Source organism: Poecilia reticulata, linkage group LG16, assembly GCF_000633615.1.
Source record: "Poecilia reticulata strain Guanapo linkage group LG16, Guppy_female_1.0+MT, whole genome shotgun sequence".
Classification (NCBI taxonomy): domain Eukaryota; kingdom Metazoa; phylum Chordata; class Actinopteri; order Cyprinodontiformes; family Poeciliidae; genus Poecilia; species Poecilia reticulata.
In genome coordinates, this window is record NC_024346.1 from 20,881,063 (window position 1) to 20,902,786 (window position 21,724).

Sequence of the window (21,724 nt, forward strand, 5' to 3'; positions counted from 1 at the left end):
AAATATGTTCCCCTCATTTTGTCATGCTACAAGTTTCTATTTTGTTAACATTTTATCTGACAGGGCAACACAAAGTAGCACATAACTTTGTAGTGAAAAGAACAACATGCATGCTTTTTCAGTATTTTGGAGTGTATTTGTTTTGTTAAATTAAAACCAGTCAAACCAATTGTCTCCAGAAGAGTCCAACTCTTCCAAGTCTTTGCTATAAACCTAAGCTGTCAGGCTGGGCAAGGAGAACAGAAATACAAAGGGTCAGGAAAGCTGGTTAGCTTTGATGAGAAGATGAATGGAGCTAAATACAGGGAAATCCCAGAGAATAACCTGTTTAAGGCTGCAAGAGACTAGTGACTGTTGCAGAAGTATGACTTTCCACAGGATGGCCTCTGTTAGCTAGAGTTACAGTGATATGGTCTAAGATCAAAGCAAAGTTATGTGATAGAATGACCTAGTCAAAGTCCAGACCTAAAGTCAACTGAGAATAGGTAGTAAAACCTTGCTCACTGTCACTCTTCAGCTACCAAGGATGAGATGCTCTGCAGAAGAATGGACAAAGACTAGAGATTTTAGACCTGCAAATCCAATAGAGGCCTACCCTAAAAAACATGCAACTAATCATGACTAATACAAAGTCGACCCACTATTAGTGGGTAGTACTAATAGTTTACTTTGTGTTGGTCACATTAAATCTAAAAAAACCCCTTATGTTTGTATTTGTAGTGTGACAAAATGTAAAACAAAAACTTCTAAGGGTGCAAAGAGCATTGCAAGTCATTGTTCATAAAGCCTTTTGGGAGGGAGCTAATCTGTCATCTGATTTACTGTGATAACTTTGCAATGAGCTAAAATTATTCAGTCAAAATAATGCTCTCACTGTTGATTCTCTAAAATGAAACAAAGTTCAAATTGTCACTGTCTTATAGAGGAGTGTTATTCCATTAACTCACTGATCCTCTATGAGGATCAGTGAGTTTACTTGTCCAGTCTGTCTGGAAGCTCAAAGGACTATCTAATTTTAGATCTCTAAGGGAGAGGGGAAACAAGTCAATGTGCAAAACATAAACTGAAAAGAGAGCTCTACTTTTCAAGGAAAAAGCAAAAAAACGTCATGTTATAACGGATACATTGCAAACTGAATAGCAGGGAGTGAACAGAAGAGATAGAAGCAGTGAGAAACACCAATTGCTTTAAAAAGGAAAGAGATGAAGGGGAAGAGTAACAGTGGGAACTACACTCCTCGTCTCTCTTTCTAAGAGCATTAACTCCGGAGTATTCTGGTGGTGACAGGAGTGTCAGGGTCAGATGGCTGCTCAGCCTGATTAGACCAGCTCACAGCAGATTCTCACCCCAGCACACACACTGTACTCCTGCAGCAGAAGAGAGCCACAAACGGGCACACGCAGCACGTTGCAGTGACTACAGAGCCAGCCAGCAAGGGCAGCAAGAAAGGGAGGAGGTTAATGTTCTAGTGGGTCACAGTTAGCTACAGGTGGTTGTAGAAATACTTTCCCCCCCGCTTCTGGATGTCTCTCTTGTTCGTTGTGGAAAACTACTAAAAACGAGGTGACTGAAAACCAGAAGAACTGAACAAAATCTGTGTTTGGAGGGGACATTGAGGACCTAAGTGGTAAGAGTAAACTCCTACAAATGTTGCTGCTGCTGTGTACATGTTGCCTGATGCGGCCAAATAACCAGAAGTAAAAAAGAAAAAGAAAAAAAAAACACTCTAAAAGTTTGCTGTGGAGCTCTCAGATGAAATTAAGTGAATATGTTGGTACTTGCAGTGATTGCAATCAAAGAAGTTTGACAAATTCTCCAGAAGCGACACGGAGCAGGAACACCAGAGTGCACAGCTCAGTGCCAGTTGTTGGCACCAAAAATTTGATGCGTCACATAATCAGTCACTGGTATAGATTGAGCTATAAATACAGCTGTAGGTATTTAGTGCAGGTTTACTATAACAGGGAGTCAGCTGATTGTAATGTCAGCACACTCATCTTTTTACGGCTGCTGTTGCTTCAGGACTTTGTTTTATTTGACTTTTTGTCTCCGTTTTGGATTTTGCTGTTTAGCAGTCAGTAAAGGTAAGACAGAAACTCTCGACTTACTCTACCAGAGCACTTCTGCAGGTGTTAAACTGAAAATGAGCAAAGGCAAATGAGTTGTTAGAATTTATTTTGTGTGTGTGGTGTGCTGCCATCAGAGCAGGGCTGTTCAGATTACCATTTTCACTTAGCTTTAAATCAGAGCAACATCATGAACTCATAATGTTCATAACAAATATTCCTGATGGGGTTCCTTTGTTTTTCTTCTACACAAATAGCACAACAACATAACCGCAAATTGGCTTTGCTGCTTTAAATGGACCTGAGTGAAAGTAATAAGGGAATCTCTATCCTGATTATAAACAACATTGGATAAATGACTAATTATAGATTGTCAACAGGCTCCTGGTAGAGTGAGTCTGTGTGTTGGGTGTTAGAGATGACCGCACCTTACCTCTGGGCTCTCACTGATTGTTTTTCTAAGGATTTCCGAAGAGAGCAGAAGGTTTCACTTGTTGACTGGAATGAAAATGAAATGGATGATTTTGACTTAAGTTTTTTTATTTTAATTTTAAAGAATTATTTTTATATATTAAAATACTAAGACATTTACAGCAGACACAAATCCTGCTTGGACATAGCAGCAGGGAAAATATATATTTTCTTGTTGTTTGATAACAATATATCCTTAGATATTTAGTATTTATAACTAGTTTGAGGAGAAAGGCACGCAACTGAATGATGCATCGGGAGTATTCTGCTCTATAGAGTTATTTGATATACAAAACCTCAAGGGAAACTTTTATTTGTATTCAGTAAACAGAAACAAACACAACTGTGTTGAACAAGCTGTTCATGACCAGAAAGATGGTAATAATAAAAAGAGCCAGTTGCTTTGTCAGAAAGGCATCAATCTTAAGTTTTCAGCGAAATGTGTCATAATCTGCTGTGTCAAATGCTTCCAAATCATCAACATATCATTAATCAAAAATTTTAAAATAGTTATAGCAGAACATGCACCAACACAAGCATAATATGAAAAATACAGGAACCAAATGACATCTGAATATACAAAAAACAGGATCAGTACATGAACACTGAAACTACAGAATGCAAAGTCCTTGTGTGATTACACAGAACATATTGAAATGTTTCAAGATTCTTAAAAATGTACTTTCCAGTTTCCAGAAAAACTCATCAACTTTAAAGGGTAAACACCAAGTACTCAAATTAAAGATCTGAGGACTCTCGCAACTGTTAGGGTGAAAATATTATGTGGCAATAAGAGATAAATTTGTTTGATAGCTTTGTACAAATTTATCTCATTAATTCCTATTTTTGTGGAGGAGCTTAGAGGGCTATTTTCCCATTTGTAACTAATTAGTAATCTCCATAGCTCTAAATTGTCCATCTATAAAGCTTTCTTTTTTTTTCTTTTTTTAAAACCCCCAAATATTTGTATTTTTTGTATTTTCTGTTTCAGAACCGTCGGTTGATGGCGTTTGTGCGGCAGAGTGGGGACTACTGCCACGCTCAACACATTTAGACGGTGCCTGGGACGATGCTGCACCATGCAGTCTTGGGGCCATGAACACTGAAAGAGCGCTATCATTTGCCTTATGAACTCACCAGCTAATGGGGTAGCAAGTGGAGATTCAGCACTGAAAGCTGAGCAGAGATAAAAAGGACAGAAAGAGCGACTGAGAGAAACAAAAGAAAGCAAGCATCAGAGACAATCACAAGCTTAAAAAGTAAGAGTGACAGTGCAGACTACTGGACTATAGGACACAGGCATCAGATGGCATAACAATCAGGAAAACACATCCTGAGGACTGGTGAATATACATCGGTTAAAAACAGGAATAAGGTCCATAATCATCTGGAGATTTAAGTTAAAGACACAGCTACACACTACTACAGCTGAATCTAAAGGTGAGTCATATTTGGTCACATGGTCTGGATAAAATGTTGTGATGCACCATTGCTTGAGCTCTTTATTACAACATCTACAAAATACTGTGAAGGTGGTTCTGCAGCAGCTGCTCTGTAGTTCATGATAAGGCGAGACATTTTACAGGAAAGAGATGGTAAGACTACTTTGAAAGACATTTTAAATTATTGTAATTTTATGTTCAAATACATCTGATATATGTTCACAACTTAACTACTGGACTCAAGATATCTGACAGCAGTCCATTGTCAGTAAATGTGTGTTTTCTAAAAATGTATTATAACACCTCTTATTTACAGATTAATTATACTATCACAGATCCTGTTTACAAATACAAATTACAAGCAATAATTTGTATTTTTCGGAATGCTATGGGGAAGCTCATGCTAGATGACGCCGGGCAAAGTTGCAACTTTACACAAGTGAGGTCAAAATCTTAAATTCAAACGTAAATTTATGCATTGTATTGTTTTTGACCTGAACTATCTGACATATATCAGCAGAAACCATAGGTCCAATAAATTGCATCGACAATGATCTTTTAAATCTTGCCCAAAGCACGATGAGATTCTTTGTTTTAATACAAAATTTTTTTAATTTACTTACACACAATGCAGTTCTTGTAAGTCTGTTATGCTAAACTTTTATTTTATCAATAAAGTATGAAAGAATCAGATGGCATCAGATCCAAAGTTTAATAACAGAAAAAAAATGTAATCCTTTGTCTTGATTAATTTTATTTTCTGCTCTATTTTAATCAGTGCCACTGTCAATATTTATTTTAGGAACATTATATTTGACATAATAGCAATGACTTATATGAGTAAGTCTATTAGAAATATTGCAATGTTTCATATTTACAGCAGACATACAGGAAGAAAAATATTCACAAAAGAGTTGTTTGGAATTTTGAAAGACTGATTAAAATTGTGACTTTATGGGCAAAATAAAATAACATATTTTAAATCCTTTGTGTAGAAAAAAAAGGCCCTTCAAATTTGTAGTGGCTCAGATATCCTGTACACAGTCAGTCTGCTGAAGGAAACATTTACTTTGAGCCTTCTACTAACACATTCCTGCCACATTATGAAGGTCAGAGGTCTCCTTGCAGAGCCAAAGGTTAAACAAGCCACCATGAACCGTCCTGCTCCTGTGGAACTGTGCCACAAGAACATGAGATTCCTCATCACACACAACCCCACAGACAGCACACTCAACTCCTTCATAGAGGTGGGTGTGAACTCAGAGTGCCATTCGGAAAATAATCTTGTTATTGTTCAAACCTACGTGAGTGTATGCACACAAATGACACTGAAGTCAGTTTGTCCTGCTCACAAACTATTAGTAAATCCCAGTTTTAAAATATTTGAGCCCTAAGGAATTTCTATCAAATTTTTTTCTAGTGTTGCTTTTATCCGCATTTAAATGCTCATTAAACAATTTTTATATCCAGAAATGATAAACAGGGTAAATGTACATATGCTGCCCTTTTTCAAATAGTGATTTATTTGCTTAAAGAAAAGCTGCACAAGCTAACCTGGCCCTCTGTACAAAAGTGACTGCCTGTAATTAACCACATTTTTTAGAAAAGTTCACCAGCTATGCTTTTTAAGGAAAAAAAAAACTTAATTAGTACCTGTCAGACAATGTTAATCCACTCTCCATGCTGGTGGTGGTCAGAAAGGCCAATGGCCAAAAACGTGCCACCATTAGCTTGTGTAAATGTATGCATGACTGGAAATGATCAATGTCATTGTAAAGCGCCTTTGTGCCTCCAGAAAAACGCTATAGGCTATAAGTAATTTCATAAAAGACATCAAACATTACCATATCATTCTCATGTTCATGATCCAAATATTGTTAAGTCAGTATGCTTAAGAACACTTTCAGCATAATGATCTGCATATAAAGTTTTGAAATGGGTATAAATGGGTATAAAGCCATCTCTAACTCCTTGGAGCTCCCTCATGTATGAGCCTCATCCACTACACATGGTTACATGTGTTTTCCATTAGAGAGCTGATAATTGCGGAACGTGTGAAATGACAATTCACAGCATCTTGAACAAGTACAACGTCTACAATCTTAGTTACCTCATTTAAGTAAAATTCATGGTCAATAATAAGAAAGAGACTGACAAAAACACCTGGTGATTACAAAAATCCTCAATACGTTTCTGAAAATATTCAAAAATATTCACTAGGGAAATTGTGTGTCTTTACATCTGCCATGAAACTAACACAGCATTCCGGGAAAAAAAAAAGATCATACAAAGAGCCAAACGTAATAACGGTACAATTAAATTAGCTATCTTTTTTACTGCTGCAAAAGCTGGACAAATTAACATAAATGATAGAACCATAAACACTTGTTTATATCTGAAAATGATCGGAAGCACACTTGAAAGTCAACCCTTAAATGACAAGAAAAAACTGTTTTGCAGTAAAGTAGCCAAAGTCTGCACTTGTTAAAACCAAATCAATGAAATGCCCCAAAGCTCTATCACGGGGCATAATTAATATAATTCTGCAGAGAACAGTCTGCCAAAATCCTCCCACAGCAATTTAAATTACTCTTCACAGTTATTGTAAAAACTTGATAACACTAATTATCAATTTTTTTGGGGGCGGGCAATAACTTTTTCACACTGGACCAGGTTGGTTTGGATGTCTTGGCACTTCTCTATTTTTTTTATTTAACGTCTCATATTAATATTTGTCTAAGATCAAAAACTTGTTTTACAGCTATGTCTTTAATCGCTTCACCGCTGCTCTTTCCATGCTTTTCCTTCGCACAGGTCTTAAAAAGGTACGGAGTCACAACTGTGGTGCGCGTTTGCGACAGCACTTACGACAAAACTCCTCTTGAGAAAGATGGGATCACTGTAGTGGTACGGATTCATCTTTTTTTCATTTGACACACTCTTCATTTAAGCACCTAAACACTAAAGATCCTGAGATTGTACTCCCTTTCAGGATTGGCCCTTTGATGACGGAGCCCCGCCCCCTAACAAGCTGGTTGATGATTGGCTGACTTTGTTGAAGAAGAAGTTTCAGGAGGATCCTGGGTGTTGTGTGGCTGTTCACTGTGTAGCCGGATTAGGAAGGTACAAGATAAAGGATGAAAATAGCTCGATCAACAACTCTGACACATGAATTGACACGATTGCAGCAGTGATTGTCTGTATATACATACATGCAGGGCTCCTGTGCTGGTGGCTTTAGCGCTGATAGAAAGCGGGATGAAGTATGAGGATGCCATTCAGCTCATCAGGCAGTAAGTGTTAGATTATCTATATTATTTAAAAATCAGAGATAGTTGTTACAATCTATTTAAGCTTGAATTTGAACAAATTATTATTGTTACGCTTTTTATGAACTATATTTTTTAAACATCACCGCCACACTCTATAATAGGTTTAAATTATACTGAATATTTCTATTCAGACCAAAATGCATTTTTAGCGTAATCAAATGATTACTTCAGCAAGTTTATTATTCTTTTAATATAACCATCATAAAGAAACAGCCCTATTTACTCAGCCGGAGGAATAATATTTGTTCTGATATTAATCCAGCTTTATGTATTTTTTATTTTTTTTCAAAAATGGGGGAACAAAAAGAAACAGGTTTATGCTTTTAGAAGAGACTAATAAGCAAAAGATTTTCAGTGGGTTTTCATACCAGCATTGCTGATCAAATTAACGCTGCTGACATCGGTAGCAAAGGTGCAACTTCTGAAACCGACTCAGAGAGAAACGGTTGCATATCCCACATTCGGACAGTTGGATTCAAGGAGTGGTGGCTGCTTGAGTGCACAGACCAAAACTGAATTTTAAAGATGTAATTTTGTATCATTAAGATAGACATGAGGTGAAGAGTGCATTCAGTAGTTTTTAAAAGATATTTCCCCCCAAGAGAGGACCAGCACACAATTCAGAGTTTCATGATGATCTGTGTTAAAAAAAAACAACAACACACATTTGATACAGAAAAATTAATTTGATCTAGATTTTTCAAAATGTACTGGTAAAATCTAGCAGACAAGTATTTCATATCTTCTGGTATTTCTTTATTGTAAAACTATCCACTGTCTCATTTGTTCATTGCAGGAAACGCAGAGGAGCCATCAACAGTAAACAGCTGACATACTTGGAGAAATATCGATCGAAACAGAGGCTTCGTTTCAAAGATCCTCACACGCACAAGAACAAGTGTTGCATCATGTGATAAAGCACATTCACACACAAACACAGAAAGACTACTTGCACCCCTCACGAATGTCTCAGGAATCCAGTTGTATAGGCCTTACAATGACTACACCGCCTCGTCCTGCAAATGTTGCTGTTATTGCAAGTTTTCATTTTTCTGTTTGCTGATTTCATATCTATTAAGGAGTTGCTCCATTTTGTGGGTTACAGAGAATAAAAGTGGAATAATAGGTGAAGAATATATATTATAAGTCAGAATGAAATGTCATAGGGTTTGGTAGCTATAGATAATGCTGATAAGAACTTGGAGGAGCCTGATGACAGGTAAGGCATTAAGGCACATGGTTCATCTTTAGATTTATTTTCTTCTGTAATGCTGAGGAAAATGTGTGGCGTGGAACAGATTTCTTTGTATTTTATTTATTTTTTGCTTTATCGCTGATGGTTGCTGCTGAACATCTAAACTTCTCTATGCAAACAAGGTGAAGAGTGTATTCAGTAGTTTGTCATTTTAATACAATCAGAGACAAACCTTAAATAATTTGCTCCACTGGAAAAAAAAAAGACGTCCGTTATGTTCTTGGATATTTTATATTTGGTACTGGATCTTTTACACTTCCTTAAACATATATTGGTTGTGTTTACATCACTTGTGTTTTTCCTGAATTATGCGTTTGAGCCACTTTTTCAGACACTTTATATTTAACAAAGTCACTTTTGGTTGATCACACTCATGCACTTTTTGTATGTAATTAGTTTGTCCGTGACCTGGAGATCATTTTCTTCTTGTCTTGAACAATAATATTTGATGAAACAAATAAGAGAAGGAAAAGCAACAATATAAAAGCAGATTATGTCATTATTGTTCATCTGATGTGTGTGCACAGTGTGATTTTGGTGCCTGAAGCTGTAGAAAAAGTTGATGACTTTTAGGGCTGGCCTGAAGTGAAATTTTGATGTAACTGAATATAAAATAAACAAAAAAAGACGTCAACAACAAAAAGCTGTAAATGTCAGTATGCATTATAATGTACATTTTTTGCAATGTATAATAAAGATTCTGTCAACAACTCTAATTTACTACCAATTCATCCTCTGTCACTTTTACACCTACTCCTACACCCTCACAATTGCTTTCTACTGAACAATATGATGTAATAAGTCCAAATAATCATCCTGCCACTTCAGTGTTTTACAGTGTAAAACACTGAAGTGGCAGGATGCTATGTTGGGTTTACTCCAAACATTATGCTCTGCATCTTGAATTAAACACTTAGTTTTTTACTGGACAAATTAACTTGCTTTAACGCTCATTTTCTCTATTTAAATACGTTTTAAATTGTGCAGTTGCAGTATTATCTTCCTGACACTAAGGGGCGCTGTGAGGTTACCTCTCAGACAGTCTACTGCTTGTGCTATTTACTTCCGCTGACTGGAGAGACTTGTGTCGCAGATTCGACAGATATTCGTAACTTTCTGGAGTATATGCACTTTTCAATATTTATTTAGATGTTATACACTGCCTTAACGTTTCTCATGCCAATGCATAATTAGTTTCCTTTTTGTTTTTGTCGGCGCTTGACAGAAAATGAACGGAGAAAAAGCAGGTAAGAATTTAAGTTTATTTCAAGGCGAATATGTTGGTGGTGTCCTCATTTTGTTTTTGGTCACCAAGGTATTTACATACAAGTAGCACTGCAAAAATATTCATAACATTTATGTGACATTCATTTTGTCACAAGATACAAACTTCACGGTATTGAATGTGCTTATTCTGTAATAGACTGCAGCCATAATTGCGAAGTGGAATGAAAATTATATGTATTTTCAAAGGTTTATGCAAACAAAAGTGTCAAAAATGTGACATGTTTGTAATCAGCCACTTTTATTGTGTAATTTGATCTTTGTTTAAACAAAGCTCTTTAGTGAAGACCTCAGAGGTTTATAGAAAACATTAGAGAAGAAAAAGAAGCATCATAAAGAGCAACAGATAGATCACGGACAAAGTTGTGAAGAGGTTTGAAGTGCACTTAAGATTAAAGAAGAATATCCCTAAACCCAATAGAGTTTAACACTTAAAAAGGTAAACTATCACACTCTCCAAGCAGTTGGAATGAACATGAGCCATTTTGCAATGGAAAATCCATCCAGCCGCCCGTCCGTCCGTCCGTCCATCCGACCATCCGTTCATTCATTTTCTAACACCCTTGTCCCTAGTGGGGTCGGGAGGGTTGCTGGTGCCTATCAGGAAAATAAAAACAAATTTATCTATCTGTGTACACTCTTGGAGTGTATATCTGGTAGAGAAATATCATTGCAGCAGTGTGGGCTATTGACTCAAACACACAAAAGTCTATCTGTGTAAAAAAAAAAGAGTAACCTAACACCTAAAAATTACACTCTACTTTGCGTTGATTTACAACATAAAACATTAACCAGTATAATATATTATTATAACATTAAATATTAGTAAAACATATTAGAGTTTGTAGTTGCAACATGACAAAATGTGCAAAAGTTCAAGGGATATGAATACTTTTGAAAGATGCTGTATGGACCGGTGTTTGTGTGTTGACCTCTGTAATCCCCACCTTGAATATTTTTTGTTTCTGTCCCTCCAGCTGGCTCTGTGTTCATGTGTCGCCTGTGCAACCTGTTCTCGCCCAGTCGCTCCCAACTGCTGGCACATTGCTCCAAGAATCACCCCCAGCATGAATCCCCAGACAGCATTATTACTGCACTGCAGCCTCTCATAACTGAGCCTGTGGAGAAGCTGTTAGGTAAAAGTACTATGGTGTTACGGGAATCTCGTACAAGTTATCTCAACTAGTATTACTCCATTCACTCAATTAAGAATTAAGTACTATTATTTAACATAAAATATAGTACTCCAACTGTTTTCTATTTATTGCATGAAGCCATGTATGAACTTGATGAAATACAAACAAAAATTAGAACAAAGAAAAAATGTTGTCATCCTGAAACGCATCCTAAATTGGCATCCTAAATTCTATTTTTTTCCTTGTTACTGGCTCTTAGACAATCCAATTAAGCGAAAACGAGGAAGACCAAAAGGTTCTACAAAGAAGTTACAGAGGGACTTGATGGACCAGACCACTGTTGCTGCTCAAAGTGCAGACGAAAATCTGAAAGGAAAAGAATCGAGACTCAATGGTGGACAGCAACAGTGTGGTTTAGTCAAAGATGGTACTGTTTCCATTTACATATAACAACCCATAATTCTGTCATCTTGGTCTTCAGGGTAACTACATTTGGCCCAGATAGGATTTAAATATGCAACAGATGGTGCTCTTAATGCTTCTTGTTGTCTTTCTTCTATAAAGGTGAAAGTCAGGATGGGGCTTTAGGGCGTGAATGCAGAATCTGCCATCGCACATTCAGCAACAAACGACAAATCCTCAAACATATCTGCCTTAGAGAGGAAGATGAAGAGGACGATGTCCAGCAGCATGGTAAAGATAGAGGGGACAGATGGCAGTAGCCCAGCAGTATAAACAGTCTACTGTGAAAGTCTACTGTTTTTACTGCTTTTCTGTAGAAGTAGAAACTTTACTGTTGCTAGACTAATTTGGAGGTAACTGTTGAGATGCATTTTTGAATGAATGATTATTTACTTTCCAAATATTCCACAATTGTTAGAAAGAAAAATAATACCTCATAAGAATTTGATTTTAAGTTGTTACAACTAACAGATAAAGCCTTGGTAGGATTTACTTCAGGTGCAGAAGAAGATGTTGGTTCCAGAGGAACAGATCCAAACCAAACAAAACAAAAACCAACAAGCTCTGGACTGAAAAGACAGAAAGGTGAGTGTATTATTTAAAGAGTCATTTTTTACCAAAGGACACTCAAAAATTTTTTCTCTACATTTAGGTACCAGCAGCTCTAATCTCACAAGCGTCAACCGAGTTTGCAGCGAAAGAGGAAAAACAACGGGACAGAAAAAAGCTCTGATTAATGTTGTTCTGACAGAAGACAAAATACTTCCAGGTTAAGCTAGTTTTACTAGTTTTATATTTTAGCTACAAATGTTATTTTTAGAAGCAAAGTAATGTTACTTTGAATGCAGCAGGTGTCTGCAAAATGGTGACAGTAGAAAATACTTCAGCAGAAACAGAGTCTTCAGCTATTCAAGGTCAACATCAGGTAAGAAAAAATATTAGTTTGCAATATTAAAGGGCATTAAAGGGTAATTTCTGCAAAATTATAAAATTATTACTACTTTTGTTAATTATCTCGCAGTGACAGTTTGTGTTATGGGTGGTAAGACTCACTCACTGCCCAGAGTAACACAGTCTAGGTGCACCACACGCACAAAAAAAAAGTTAATTATCATATATTGTTGTTCCTTAATTAGCCTTAATTATTATTTCATCATATATTGCTAAAAGGTCAAAATATGTAATGAAGAAATACAAAACGGTGGGTCCCGACAAGGTGTCATTAATTTCTTTGTAGTGTTTTTAATGTTAATGTCGTTTTAAAGAAACATTAGCTTTTCTTTGTTACTTTTCAGAAAATAATTTATGTTGCCGGGATTGTTTAGAGAGTTAAAAGCTATTGACAGCACCCAGATATCTGTGTTTAGATATTGAACAGATCTACTTTTAGCAAAGTGAGGAACTTTTGTTTTTACAAATGTGCGCTCAAAAATCTGCAGTGTATTCTGAGTTGTACCGTTTTCTATGAAGAATACAATTTTTCTATCAAGTTTTCAGAAACAAATTACTTTGATCAGTGAAGTCTATCTTAAAGTTCATGTTTTTTTAATTGAATGTTTGTCTAATCAGCTTCTTGCAAGTGGAGGTACATCTTGTGAAAATAACCAGACACCACAAGAGGAGCTAAGGTAAAGAGAAATCTCTGTTTTTTTTAAATTTTTTTAATGCAAAGCATGATTTGGAAATATAAACATTAGAAGAACAAACTTATGCAATTTATGATTTAGAAAAAAAAATAGTATTTGTAGCAATGCGAAACATTGTAGTTTTCATATGCAAATGTGATGTTGCTTGTTCTCCTCACAGTTCTAATCTGAAGTCAGGAACAACTACTTCAACCAGCAAAGGATTCCAGGAATATTCTATCAAGCAAGATGCTGCCAAGTAATATATAATATACTGTCAATATCTGTCAAAAGCAATTTTATTAATTTTTTTAAGTTAAATCAATTAATTTTGCACAAAATTACAGTTTGCCTTTTAAAACAAAGTTATTTGTATGTAAAAAATTTTAATTGCTTTATATAACCAGTTACGAAGCTGACAACACTATTCCTCCAAAGGCAGCAACAATGAAATGAGTTAACGTGTGCAAAAATATATATATTCTGTTTCTTTGTTCTAGTTTACCCCAGAGCAAGCTGAAGATCTTTGCCTGTGAGTTTTGCAATAAGATCTTTAAGTTCAGACATTCATTGGTCGCCCATCTCAGGACACACACCAAGGAAAAACCCTTTCAGTGTCCACACTGTGACTACGCCTCAGCCATCAAAGGTAACTTTCCGAGTTAGTGGAAGGAGATAGGAACAGTTCAGTATTTAAGAAAAAAGAAGAACATGTTAAGTTGTGTGGATTTTGTTCTTTAAAGCTAACCTGAATGTTCACCTGAGGAAGCACACAGGAGAGAAGTTCAGCTGTGATCACTGTGCCTTCAGCTGCCTCAGCCCAGGACACCTAAAGGTAGCGTTATCGTTACGCTTTGCAAAATTAGACTAGCGGCAATTTCAGTCATCTCAGTGTTAAGGTTTCATGTACTGTAATTGTAATAAAACATTTTGTTGATGCTTTAGCACTTCCTAATTTTATGTTTATTATCTGTGTCTGTTTTTTTGAAAAGGTTCGCTTAATTTATTAGGTTGAAATGATTGTTATTAACTTCCTGTTGATAAATGGGCCTCTACATTTCTGCTAATGCAGGTTCACATAGAGAGAGTCCATCTGAAGATGAAGCAGCACTGCAGCTTTTGTGTGAAAAAGTACTCTGACGTGAAGAACTTGTTGAAACACATGGAGACACGGCACAACCTGAAAGACTCTGCTGTCCTCCAGACCTACCAGCAACTAAGGTGTGATCCTTCATAGAGGTTAATTACTTATAATATTGAGACAGATCATCATGGGCATAAATTTCACAATAATGTAAGGCTGTAACTGTATACTTGAACCATTTATTTCTCAAGGTGAAGTGATCACAAAATGTTAATTTATTGTGTTTTTTCTCTAATCCACATAAAATCAAAATTCTTAAATTAGGCTTAAACATACACACACATTAGGGTACAAATCGTTTAACAAGAACCCATAGACTCTTTGTTGACTCTTTGTTGCCATTAACAAGCTCCTGGCTTAATTCTGTCTACATATTTGCCTACTCGTCCTTGCATAAAATAACAAGCTCTTAGCACATTATATAAATTATAAAGCCAGTATTGACCAGCACCTCTGTCCAAGTAATGTTAAACTTGCTTCAGTGTGGAGATCACCTGTAGGTGTTTGAATTGTTTCCAGTTTATGATAGACTGGACCAACTGCCATTTATCTGAAGTGACAATCGGGATTAATGGCTAAAATTTAAGAATTGATTGCTCCAAGAGGGCAATGATTCCCAAATCATCCAAAGTGGTTTAGGGAGGACCCCTCAAAATGATAAGAAAGGTAGCCAAATATTTAGTCAGAGTAATAAAAGAATCATGTTGATGGCCAAAAATGTGTGGTTGCTCTGCAGCTTGAGACATTAGTCAAAACAGTAGTGGGAGCGTATGTGTATATTTGAGCCTGTATGCCTTATGTGGACCATCTGTGAATTGCAGAAATTCTACTTGGATTCAAACTTGTGTTCCCAGTTATTTTGTTTACAACTCATTTGCAATGTTTCTTATGTCATCATTACATAAAGAAATGGTTCAAATAAATCTTTAAAAGCCCGGAATTAATTTAACCTTCATCCTCTTTCTAGCTCTGATGGATGGATGTAAGTTCATGACCAGAACACATTTTGTTCTTTAAGTTAATTCTAGTTTATTTCTAATATCCATTCAAGACTGGCCCAGATTTTCAGTAATGAATTTTACCAACTTGCATACAGAAATAACTCATAGCTCCTTAAATTTGTTTCAAACCATGCCTTTATGTAAAGATTTAAACAAATATTTGCAAAAATATAGCAGGTGTATTTTCGTTCTCACAAATCTGAACCTTCTGCAGGTTAAAGACTCGTCAGGGCCTCCGGCAGCTCCTCTATCACTGCCCCACCTGTAACCGACGCTTTAAGAATCAGCAGGAGCGAGAGCGCCACCTGCTGATCCATGGGCCTCAGCCACCCTTTGCCTGTCTGCTCTGTGACCACACTGCAACGAAGATGGTCGCCCTCACCGCACACGTCAGAAAGCACCTCTTCTTGTACGTGTGCAGTGTGTGCAACAAAAAACTAGTCAGCTCGCAGAGGTTGAGGGGTCACCTGGAGGAGAGTCATCCTGAGCTGGACATGGAGCAGACCTTCATCAACTGTATCAACATCAGCTACTATCTGATTCTGCCTGAAGGAGGTGGAGGAAGTGAGGAGGCCGTGGAAAAAGAGAGGGAAGCAACTTTCAAGGAAGATGAGGCCGCCGGAACAAAGATAGAAGGAAACAAAGGTCCTGGTGGAGATAAAGAGGAACTGAGAAATGATGGGAAGCAACAGCAGGAGGAAGAACAAACCCAATCTGTGCAGATGATGGCAGAAGAGAAAGGAAAAGAAGACAGACTGAGCATAGGTGGAGCTCAGAAAGATTCCCAGAACAAATCCAATGAGGCAGCAGTTGAGGAGAAATTACTTAATTCATCTGCATGTGTTTCTGCTGCTGACGCAAATGCAGAAAAAAATGATTCGTCTTCATCACCCGATGGGGTCCACAGCTCATCTCTGAAAGACAGGACTCAAGAAAACACACAACCAGATGTTGTAAACTCATCTGCAGTCAGCAGCACAGCCTCATCTTCATCATCAGGGGTTTCCAACTCTTCAGATTTACCTGGTGAAACACATTCATCTTCAGCTTCCCAGGTAGAAAGCAGCCAAACTTCCCCTACAGAGAAGGTACATTTAGAGATAATGTAGCATCTTGAAATATAATGGAACCATGACTTTGTTTCACTACTTTGGTTCACAGTTTAAGTTTTAATGGCTGCACTATTGTTCAGATTATAAAAAAAAAAAAAAAAATTCTGTCAACTTTGTAGCTTGATTAGTTTTTTTCTTGCACAAGACCAGAAAAAAAATCCCAGTTGTACAGACACTTAGTTTGTTTTGGGAATCTTTTAATTATTTTGATTTACATAATATGATACTATTTCTGTACTGAGGAATGGGGTAAATAAAATATGCAATGCAATAAATGTATTATTTAACAAAACCAGTTATGTAAAGCTTGGAACTGAACCTAGAAGAAGAGAACAAAATGAGACTAAAGAAAAATAATAAAAATAGATGTCTGTTTATCAAATATAAGATCTCCTGCAACACTGTTCAGAAACATCCTCCCATTGAAGAAATGTGCAGTGAACAGAGATTTTATAATGATTTTTCCTAAATTATCCTAAATCATAATCAACTATACTCTCTATAAAATTCGACTAGGCTTTCACAAGTTTATTTAGTCCTGCTCGTTTTGATCTTAAAGTTTTTCTCTTTGCTTCCTTTTGTTTTTCTGTCAGAGTGCCTTCGAGCAGGTGTTTTTGTCTCTTCAGAAAACCCGCCTCGATATGGAGACCTATCAGAGGCTCAGGAAAATCTACGGAGACCTTGAATGTCAATATTGTGGTGAGATAATAGTGGTTATGTTTTACTGTTTTTTTTAATTATTTATTTTTTATTTTGTATTGTGGAACCAGCTGCTTCAATCCTATGTACTCTCCCTCATAGGTAAGCTGTTCTGGTACAAGGTTCATTACAACGTCCACGTCCGCACACACACCAAGGAGCACTTGCATTACTGTTCAAAGTGCAGCTACTCTTCCATCACCAAGAGCTCACTGAAGCGGCACCAGATCCAGAAGCACAGTGGCCTGCTGCTGCCTTGTTCGAGTCCTGGCTGCAAATACTCCACACCTGACAAATACAAACTGCAAGCACATATGAGGACTCAACATGAACAGGTAACCAGTCAGAGGAGATCTGCTGTGTTATGCAAAAAAATGTATGATGGAGGTTCAACTTCCAGCATGACCCCAATCACTCATTTAGTTGTATGTACGCTAGGACCAAAGTATGTTTTTTGAATGGCCCAGTCAAAGTTCAGATGTAAATCCTATTGAGAATCTCCGGGAAGACATTAAAGCTGATGTTTGCAGATTCTCTCCAATCAGTCTGACTGAGCTGACCTACTGCAGGGTGTATATAAGTACACACTTAGAATAGAATAGAATAGAATAGAATAGAATAGAATAGAAATACTTTATTCATCCCAGACAGGAAATTACTGTGCAGTTGTAGCATACACACAGATCAAGCTACCTATAAAAATAAAAAAACAAAATAAAATAAATAAAAATGCTGTAGAATGTAAGATGTAAGATTCTGTACAATATGAACAGTGAATATTAATAATCTGTACAATAGTGCTTTGTATATATTTCAGAGTTAGAATTTCAACATAATCTATCAAAAAAAAAAAAAAATAGTACAATGAATATGTGAAAAAGTTGAAGAGGTATGAAAAGTTTTGCAAGGCTCTTGTTTATTTCCCCTGATGCCATGTTGTGGTTGCTTACAGGAGAGCTGTGCTGTGTGTCCCATCTGTCAACGCACTTTCCCACAGCACAGATTAAAGCACCACCTTAAATCATCCCACCCAGGTAAGAAAAACTAATTTATTCTTAGTAAAACACAACAAACAACACAATCGTTATTTGATAATGTCTTCATGTTGGAATTGCATTTAAATGTTTCCTTTGAAAAAGTTGTGACTCTTAAGATTTTCCTCATTTTTCATTGAGGAGGAGCCAGCCAGTGGTTTCATGTTTCTGTTGTTTGTTAATGTGTGTTTGACAGATAAAGTACCTGTTGGAGATAAAGGACCGATGGTGCAGCGTGCAGAGAAGTGCCCTTACTGTGACTCCTACTTCCTGAAGAACAGCAGTGACTTTCAGCAACACATCTGGGCCCATCAAGGTGTGCTGGAAACTCAAATGAAATACACTATCACTGCAGCGGTCTGCAACAATAACACTGAGAGCACTTGGTAATTGTATCCTTACTTTGTCAGCTGAGTTTCCATCTGTTTATGCTTCTGCCTGCCTGCCCTCCACGGGGAAGCAAGAGAAAGTTAAAAACACACACTTATGTTGCCGAGGCGAATGACCAGATGTAATCTAGGGGGTCTTTGCAACGGTTTACTTGTCCGTTCGACACATTGCACCGTGCTTTTTACCCTCTTGTGTGTCTCTTTCCGTGAAGTGGTTCAGATTGTTTACGTATCTTAACTTGAGCAGCTGTTCATTTTGCTTGTTAATTTTTACCGCCACATGTTCTTCCCGGCCTCTGCCACACTCCCGCTTACCTTGAAGAGCTGTTTACCTTGAAGTTACAGCTGCTCTCAGGCTGAGTTGCTGCAGAAGCCTGCAGACGGATAGCCAGCACAGATGTTAATGAAGGTCTCAGAGGACGCTGGCATTTTTATTTTTTTTTTAATCAGATCTGCAGCTTTTACATTTCTGCTGGTTCGGGGGTGTTTTTGACACTCATCAGCAGTGATAGCCGCAGTTGCGAACGAGTCGAAAAATAATTCTATTGTTGAAGAAAACCCAAATTTGACTATTTTATTGCTGCAAGTGCTGCTCTGTTTACATAGGTAGCCCTACAAAACAGTGCCTTGTAAAAATTATTTTTTTCTCTTTAACTTTGTCTGATATTGTAGTAAATTTCAGTGTATTTAATTTGAATTTTATGCAATATAATATTGTTTGTAATTAGAAATATAAATGCATAGTTTAAAAAAAAATAATTTTATTCTCAAGCAAATGCTTAAATATGGTGGTCCATTACCTTATATTTTTATGAATTTGAATACAAGGCCCTTTATATACAGACATACTGCCTTCATATCCATAACATGGAGTAGCCTGTTATGGATATGAAAGTGAATAACATGGAATAACCTATTAGTATTTTGTTGATGCACAATGAAGAAAATCTTGTTAATATGTGTGGTTCTGAAGTGTGAATCCTGTGTGTGCCAACCTGGTTAGGTTTGAAGCCCTACGTCTGCAGTGTGTGCAGCTACTCGAGCTGCAATCGGAGTAACCTGAAGACCCACATGAACCGACACAGCAGTGAGAAGCATCATCTCTGTGATCACTGTGGTAAAAAGTTCAAATCTAAGCTCACGCTGAAAAGTCACCGACTGAACCACACAGATGAAGGTAGGCAATATATGGCTAAGTTATTGGCATAGATTGGTAGGAGTGTAAAAAAAATGGTGGTAATTGAAGGGGAAAACATTCTGTGTCCGTTCAGGGAAGAAATTTCAGTGTTCGGAGTGTCCTTTTACGTCTGTTTTCAGACCTTCCTTGCTCAGACACATGGAGCAACATGCTAAGTTTAAGGTAGGAATCCACATTTAATAAATGCAACCTAAGTTTGTACTTCTATTATTTTAACGATCCACAGAAAATAATGTATGTAACATCTGTTTTTGTAAAACAAAGTGTAGTTTGAATACAGAGATTTTGAACACAGATTAAAATGCCTAAACCCACTGTCACTGGCAATCTAATCTGATTGATACCGTAACATGGATTTGTGTTTTTAGCCATTTCGTTGCGCTCACTGCCACTACTCGTGTAATATCGCCGGTGCTCTGAGGCGACACTTCAACATCAAGCACCCAGAAGAAACCTATGAGAATGCTGGACCCGGACTGCCAAACTCCGAAACCCTGAAACAGCAAGGTCCTTACCTCCAAACTCTGTCAGCACATCTGTCACAATCTCTGAGGTTCCATTTAATCACAGTAGTATAGAATATATATTAGACACAAAATAAGAGGAATGCCATGAAAAACTTGAAGACTTTGGCTTGTAGTAGTGTAAAATTTGTGCGTAAAAATGTGGTCAGCCTACTCTCATGCCTTGCCGTTCTCCTGTGCTAGGTGGGATGAAGTGCCCAGAGTGTGAGTTTGTTTATGGAACAAAGTGGGAGCTGACCCGTCACCTGAAGACCAAACACAATTTGAAAGTGGTCGAGGGAAACTGGGAGGTAGGTAGTATACAAACACTCAAGAAACAAAATAACAACAAATGTCTGTCTGTCCCTCCATCCATCTGTGCAACATGCCTCCATGGTGGAAAAACAAGCATTTGTTTTTGCACCATATTTCCTTCCTTACTTCCTGGCTGTACATTTTAGTAAATTTGGAAAGAAAAAGAAATACTATGTGAAAAATGTGCAGGTGCCCTACGATATGACTAGAAAGTAAGTCTTGTGTTTGTCAGGTCCAGTACTTTTCATGCAGTCTGTTGTTGTGTACCTGTGCAGGTGGCTGAGGAGACATTAGCTCAGTATGTGTCTGTAGAGAATGAAGAACACCTGACAGAAGCACCTCTAGCAGTCCTGGAGGGCAACGGTAAGCATGATAAAAGCACAGTTAGTTTATTAGCCGAGTTTGTGGGACTCCTTTTGCAGCATCCACTTTTTTTTTTTTTTGTTGTTTCCTGCACAAATAGCGTTGCTCGTGTCTGATTCTTTTTCGACTGCTTTGCAAAAATTCTCAAAGTGCTCTGGTCAGATGAGACCAAAATGTAACTTTCATGCTCTACATGAAATGTGTGGTGGAAACGTGATGGTGTGGAAATATTTTTATTCAGCTGGGACATGGAATTCAAGTAGAAATATTCTATGTGTGGCTGTTGCAGAACAACATGTGAAATAGTGTAAAGAAGATGAATACTTCAGCAAGTATTCATTTACTTACTGTGTATGAAACTGATATTCTTCTCCAGTGATGACAATACTTAAATACCTTTTCTCAGGTAATGTCCAGCAGATCGCTGAACTGAGCTCAGAGACTCACAATGCAGTAGCCTCCGTGGTGGCAATGGCTCCAGGGACAGTGACCGTAGTACAGCAGGTAAATGTAATCACTGCACTTTATCTGAAACTGATTGGTTCTTTGAGTCTGCATTGACCTTAAGCTACTGGTAAAGGTGCAGGTTGCTACGGATCATGAAGTGGGTGATTGCAGCAACCAGCTGATGGTGGTGAACGCGGATGAGGATCTCGATGGCAACCAGGTGATGGTGGTGGAGGACGGACATGGCCTGGATGCTCTAACGGTCCTCACTCAGGGAGAAAACACGCACCACTACATCGTATACATCCAGGAGCAAACTGTGGAAATCAACTAGTCGTGTTCACATTTCAGCACCATGTAGCAAATGGCAATAAATTTAGTGAATGGACTGTTCATTTTTCTTCTTTTTTTTCCACTCATAGAAAAGGAACTCGTGAAAATAATTG

General features: G+C 37.4%; 2 protein-coding genes across 7 annotated transcripts; both read left to right on the plus strand.

Moving 5' to 3' along the window:
- The first annotated feature begins 1,268 nt into the window (after positions 1-1,268).
- On the plus strand, positions 1,269-9,282 carry LOC103478402 (protein tyrosine phosphatase type IVA 3). 3 transcript variants are annotated; one of them, XM_008432235.2, is made up of 7 exons: positions 1,269-1,627; positions 3,529-3,977; positions 5,108-5,226; positions 6,794-6,886; positions 6,972-7,102; positions 7,198-7,272; positions 8,108-9,282. In XM_008432235.2, exons 3-7 carry the CDS (start codon positions 5,131-5,133, stop codon positions 8,223-8,225), a joined length of 513 nt encoding a protein of 170 aa, XP_008430457.1. In that variant the 5' UTR covers positions 1,269-1,627; positions 3,529-3,977; positions 5,108-5,130; the 3' UTR covers positions 8,226-9,282. The 3 variants fall into 3 exon arrangements, with proteins under 3 accessions (XP_008430457.1, XP_008430455.1, XP_008430456.1); XM_008432233.1 differs by having other exon boundaries at positions 1,271-1,627; positions 5,089-5,226; XM_008432234.1 differs by lacking the exon at positions 1,269-1,627 and adding an exon at positions 1,976-2,084 and having other exon boundaries at positions 5,089-5,226.
- A 340-nt stretch (positions 9,283-9,622) lies between these two features.
- Positions 9,623-21,671, plus strand: zfat (zinc finger and AT hook domain containing). Of its 4 annotated transcripts, none has more exons than XM_008432228.2 (24): positions 9,623-9,813; positions 10,828-10,986; positions 11,246-11,413; positions 11,551-11,679; positions 11,920-12,033; positions 12,101-12,217; positions 12,297-12,373; positions 13,018-13,076; positions 13,255-13,332; positions 13,574-13,722; positions 13,817-13,908; positions 14,146-14,294; positions 15,433-16,306; positions 16,924-17,029; positions 17,132-17,364; positions 17,982-18,063; positions 18,260-18,379; positions 19,456-19,629; positions 19,724-19,812; positions 20,019-20,157; positions 20,358-20,464; positions 20,744-20,831; positions 21,238-21,335; positions 21,412-21,671. In XM_008432228.2, the coding sequence occupies exons 1-24, from the start codon at positions 9,795-9,797 to the stop codon at positions 21,610-21,612; spliced, it is 3,621 nt and encodes a 1,206-aa protein (XP_008430450.1). In that variant the 5' UTR covers positions 9,623-9,794; the 3' UTR covers positions 21,613-21,671. The 4 variants fall into 4 exon arrangements, with proteins under 4 accessions (XP_008430450.1, XP_008430452.1, XP_008430453.1 ...); XM_008432230.2 differs by having other exon boundaries at positions 12,300-12,373; XM_008432231.2 differs by having other exon boundaries at positions 11,935-12,033.
- The last annotated feature ends 53 nt before the right edge of the window (positions 21,672-21,724 follow it).

Bases quoted from the DNA above. Each gene is read 5' to 3' on its own strand.
- LOC103478402 (XM_008432235.2), top strand. From the start codon at position 5,131: ATGAACCGTCCTGCTCCTGTGGAACTGTGCCACAAGAACATGAGATTC. The intron at 5,227-6,793 runs GTGGGTGTGAAC...TCCTTCGCACAG, and splicing joins CACTCAACTCCTTCATAGAG to GTCTTAAAAAGGTACGGAGT. The intron at 7,103-7,197 runs GTACAAGATAAA...ACATACATGCAG, and splicing joins TGTGTAGCCGGATTAGGAAG to GGCTCCTGTGCTGGTGGCTT.
- zfat (XM_008432228.2), top strand. The intron at 13,909-14,145 runs GTAGCGTTATCG...CTGCTAATGCAG, and splicing joins TCAGCCCAGGACACCTAAAG to GTTCACATAGAGAGAGTCCA. The intron at 16,307-16,923 runs GTACATTTAGAG...TTTTTCTGTCAG, and splicing joins AAACTTCCCCTACAGAGAAG to AGTGCCTTCGAGCAGGTGTT.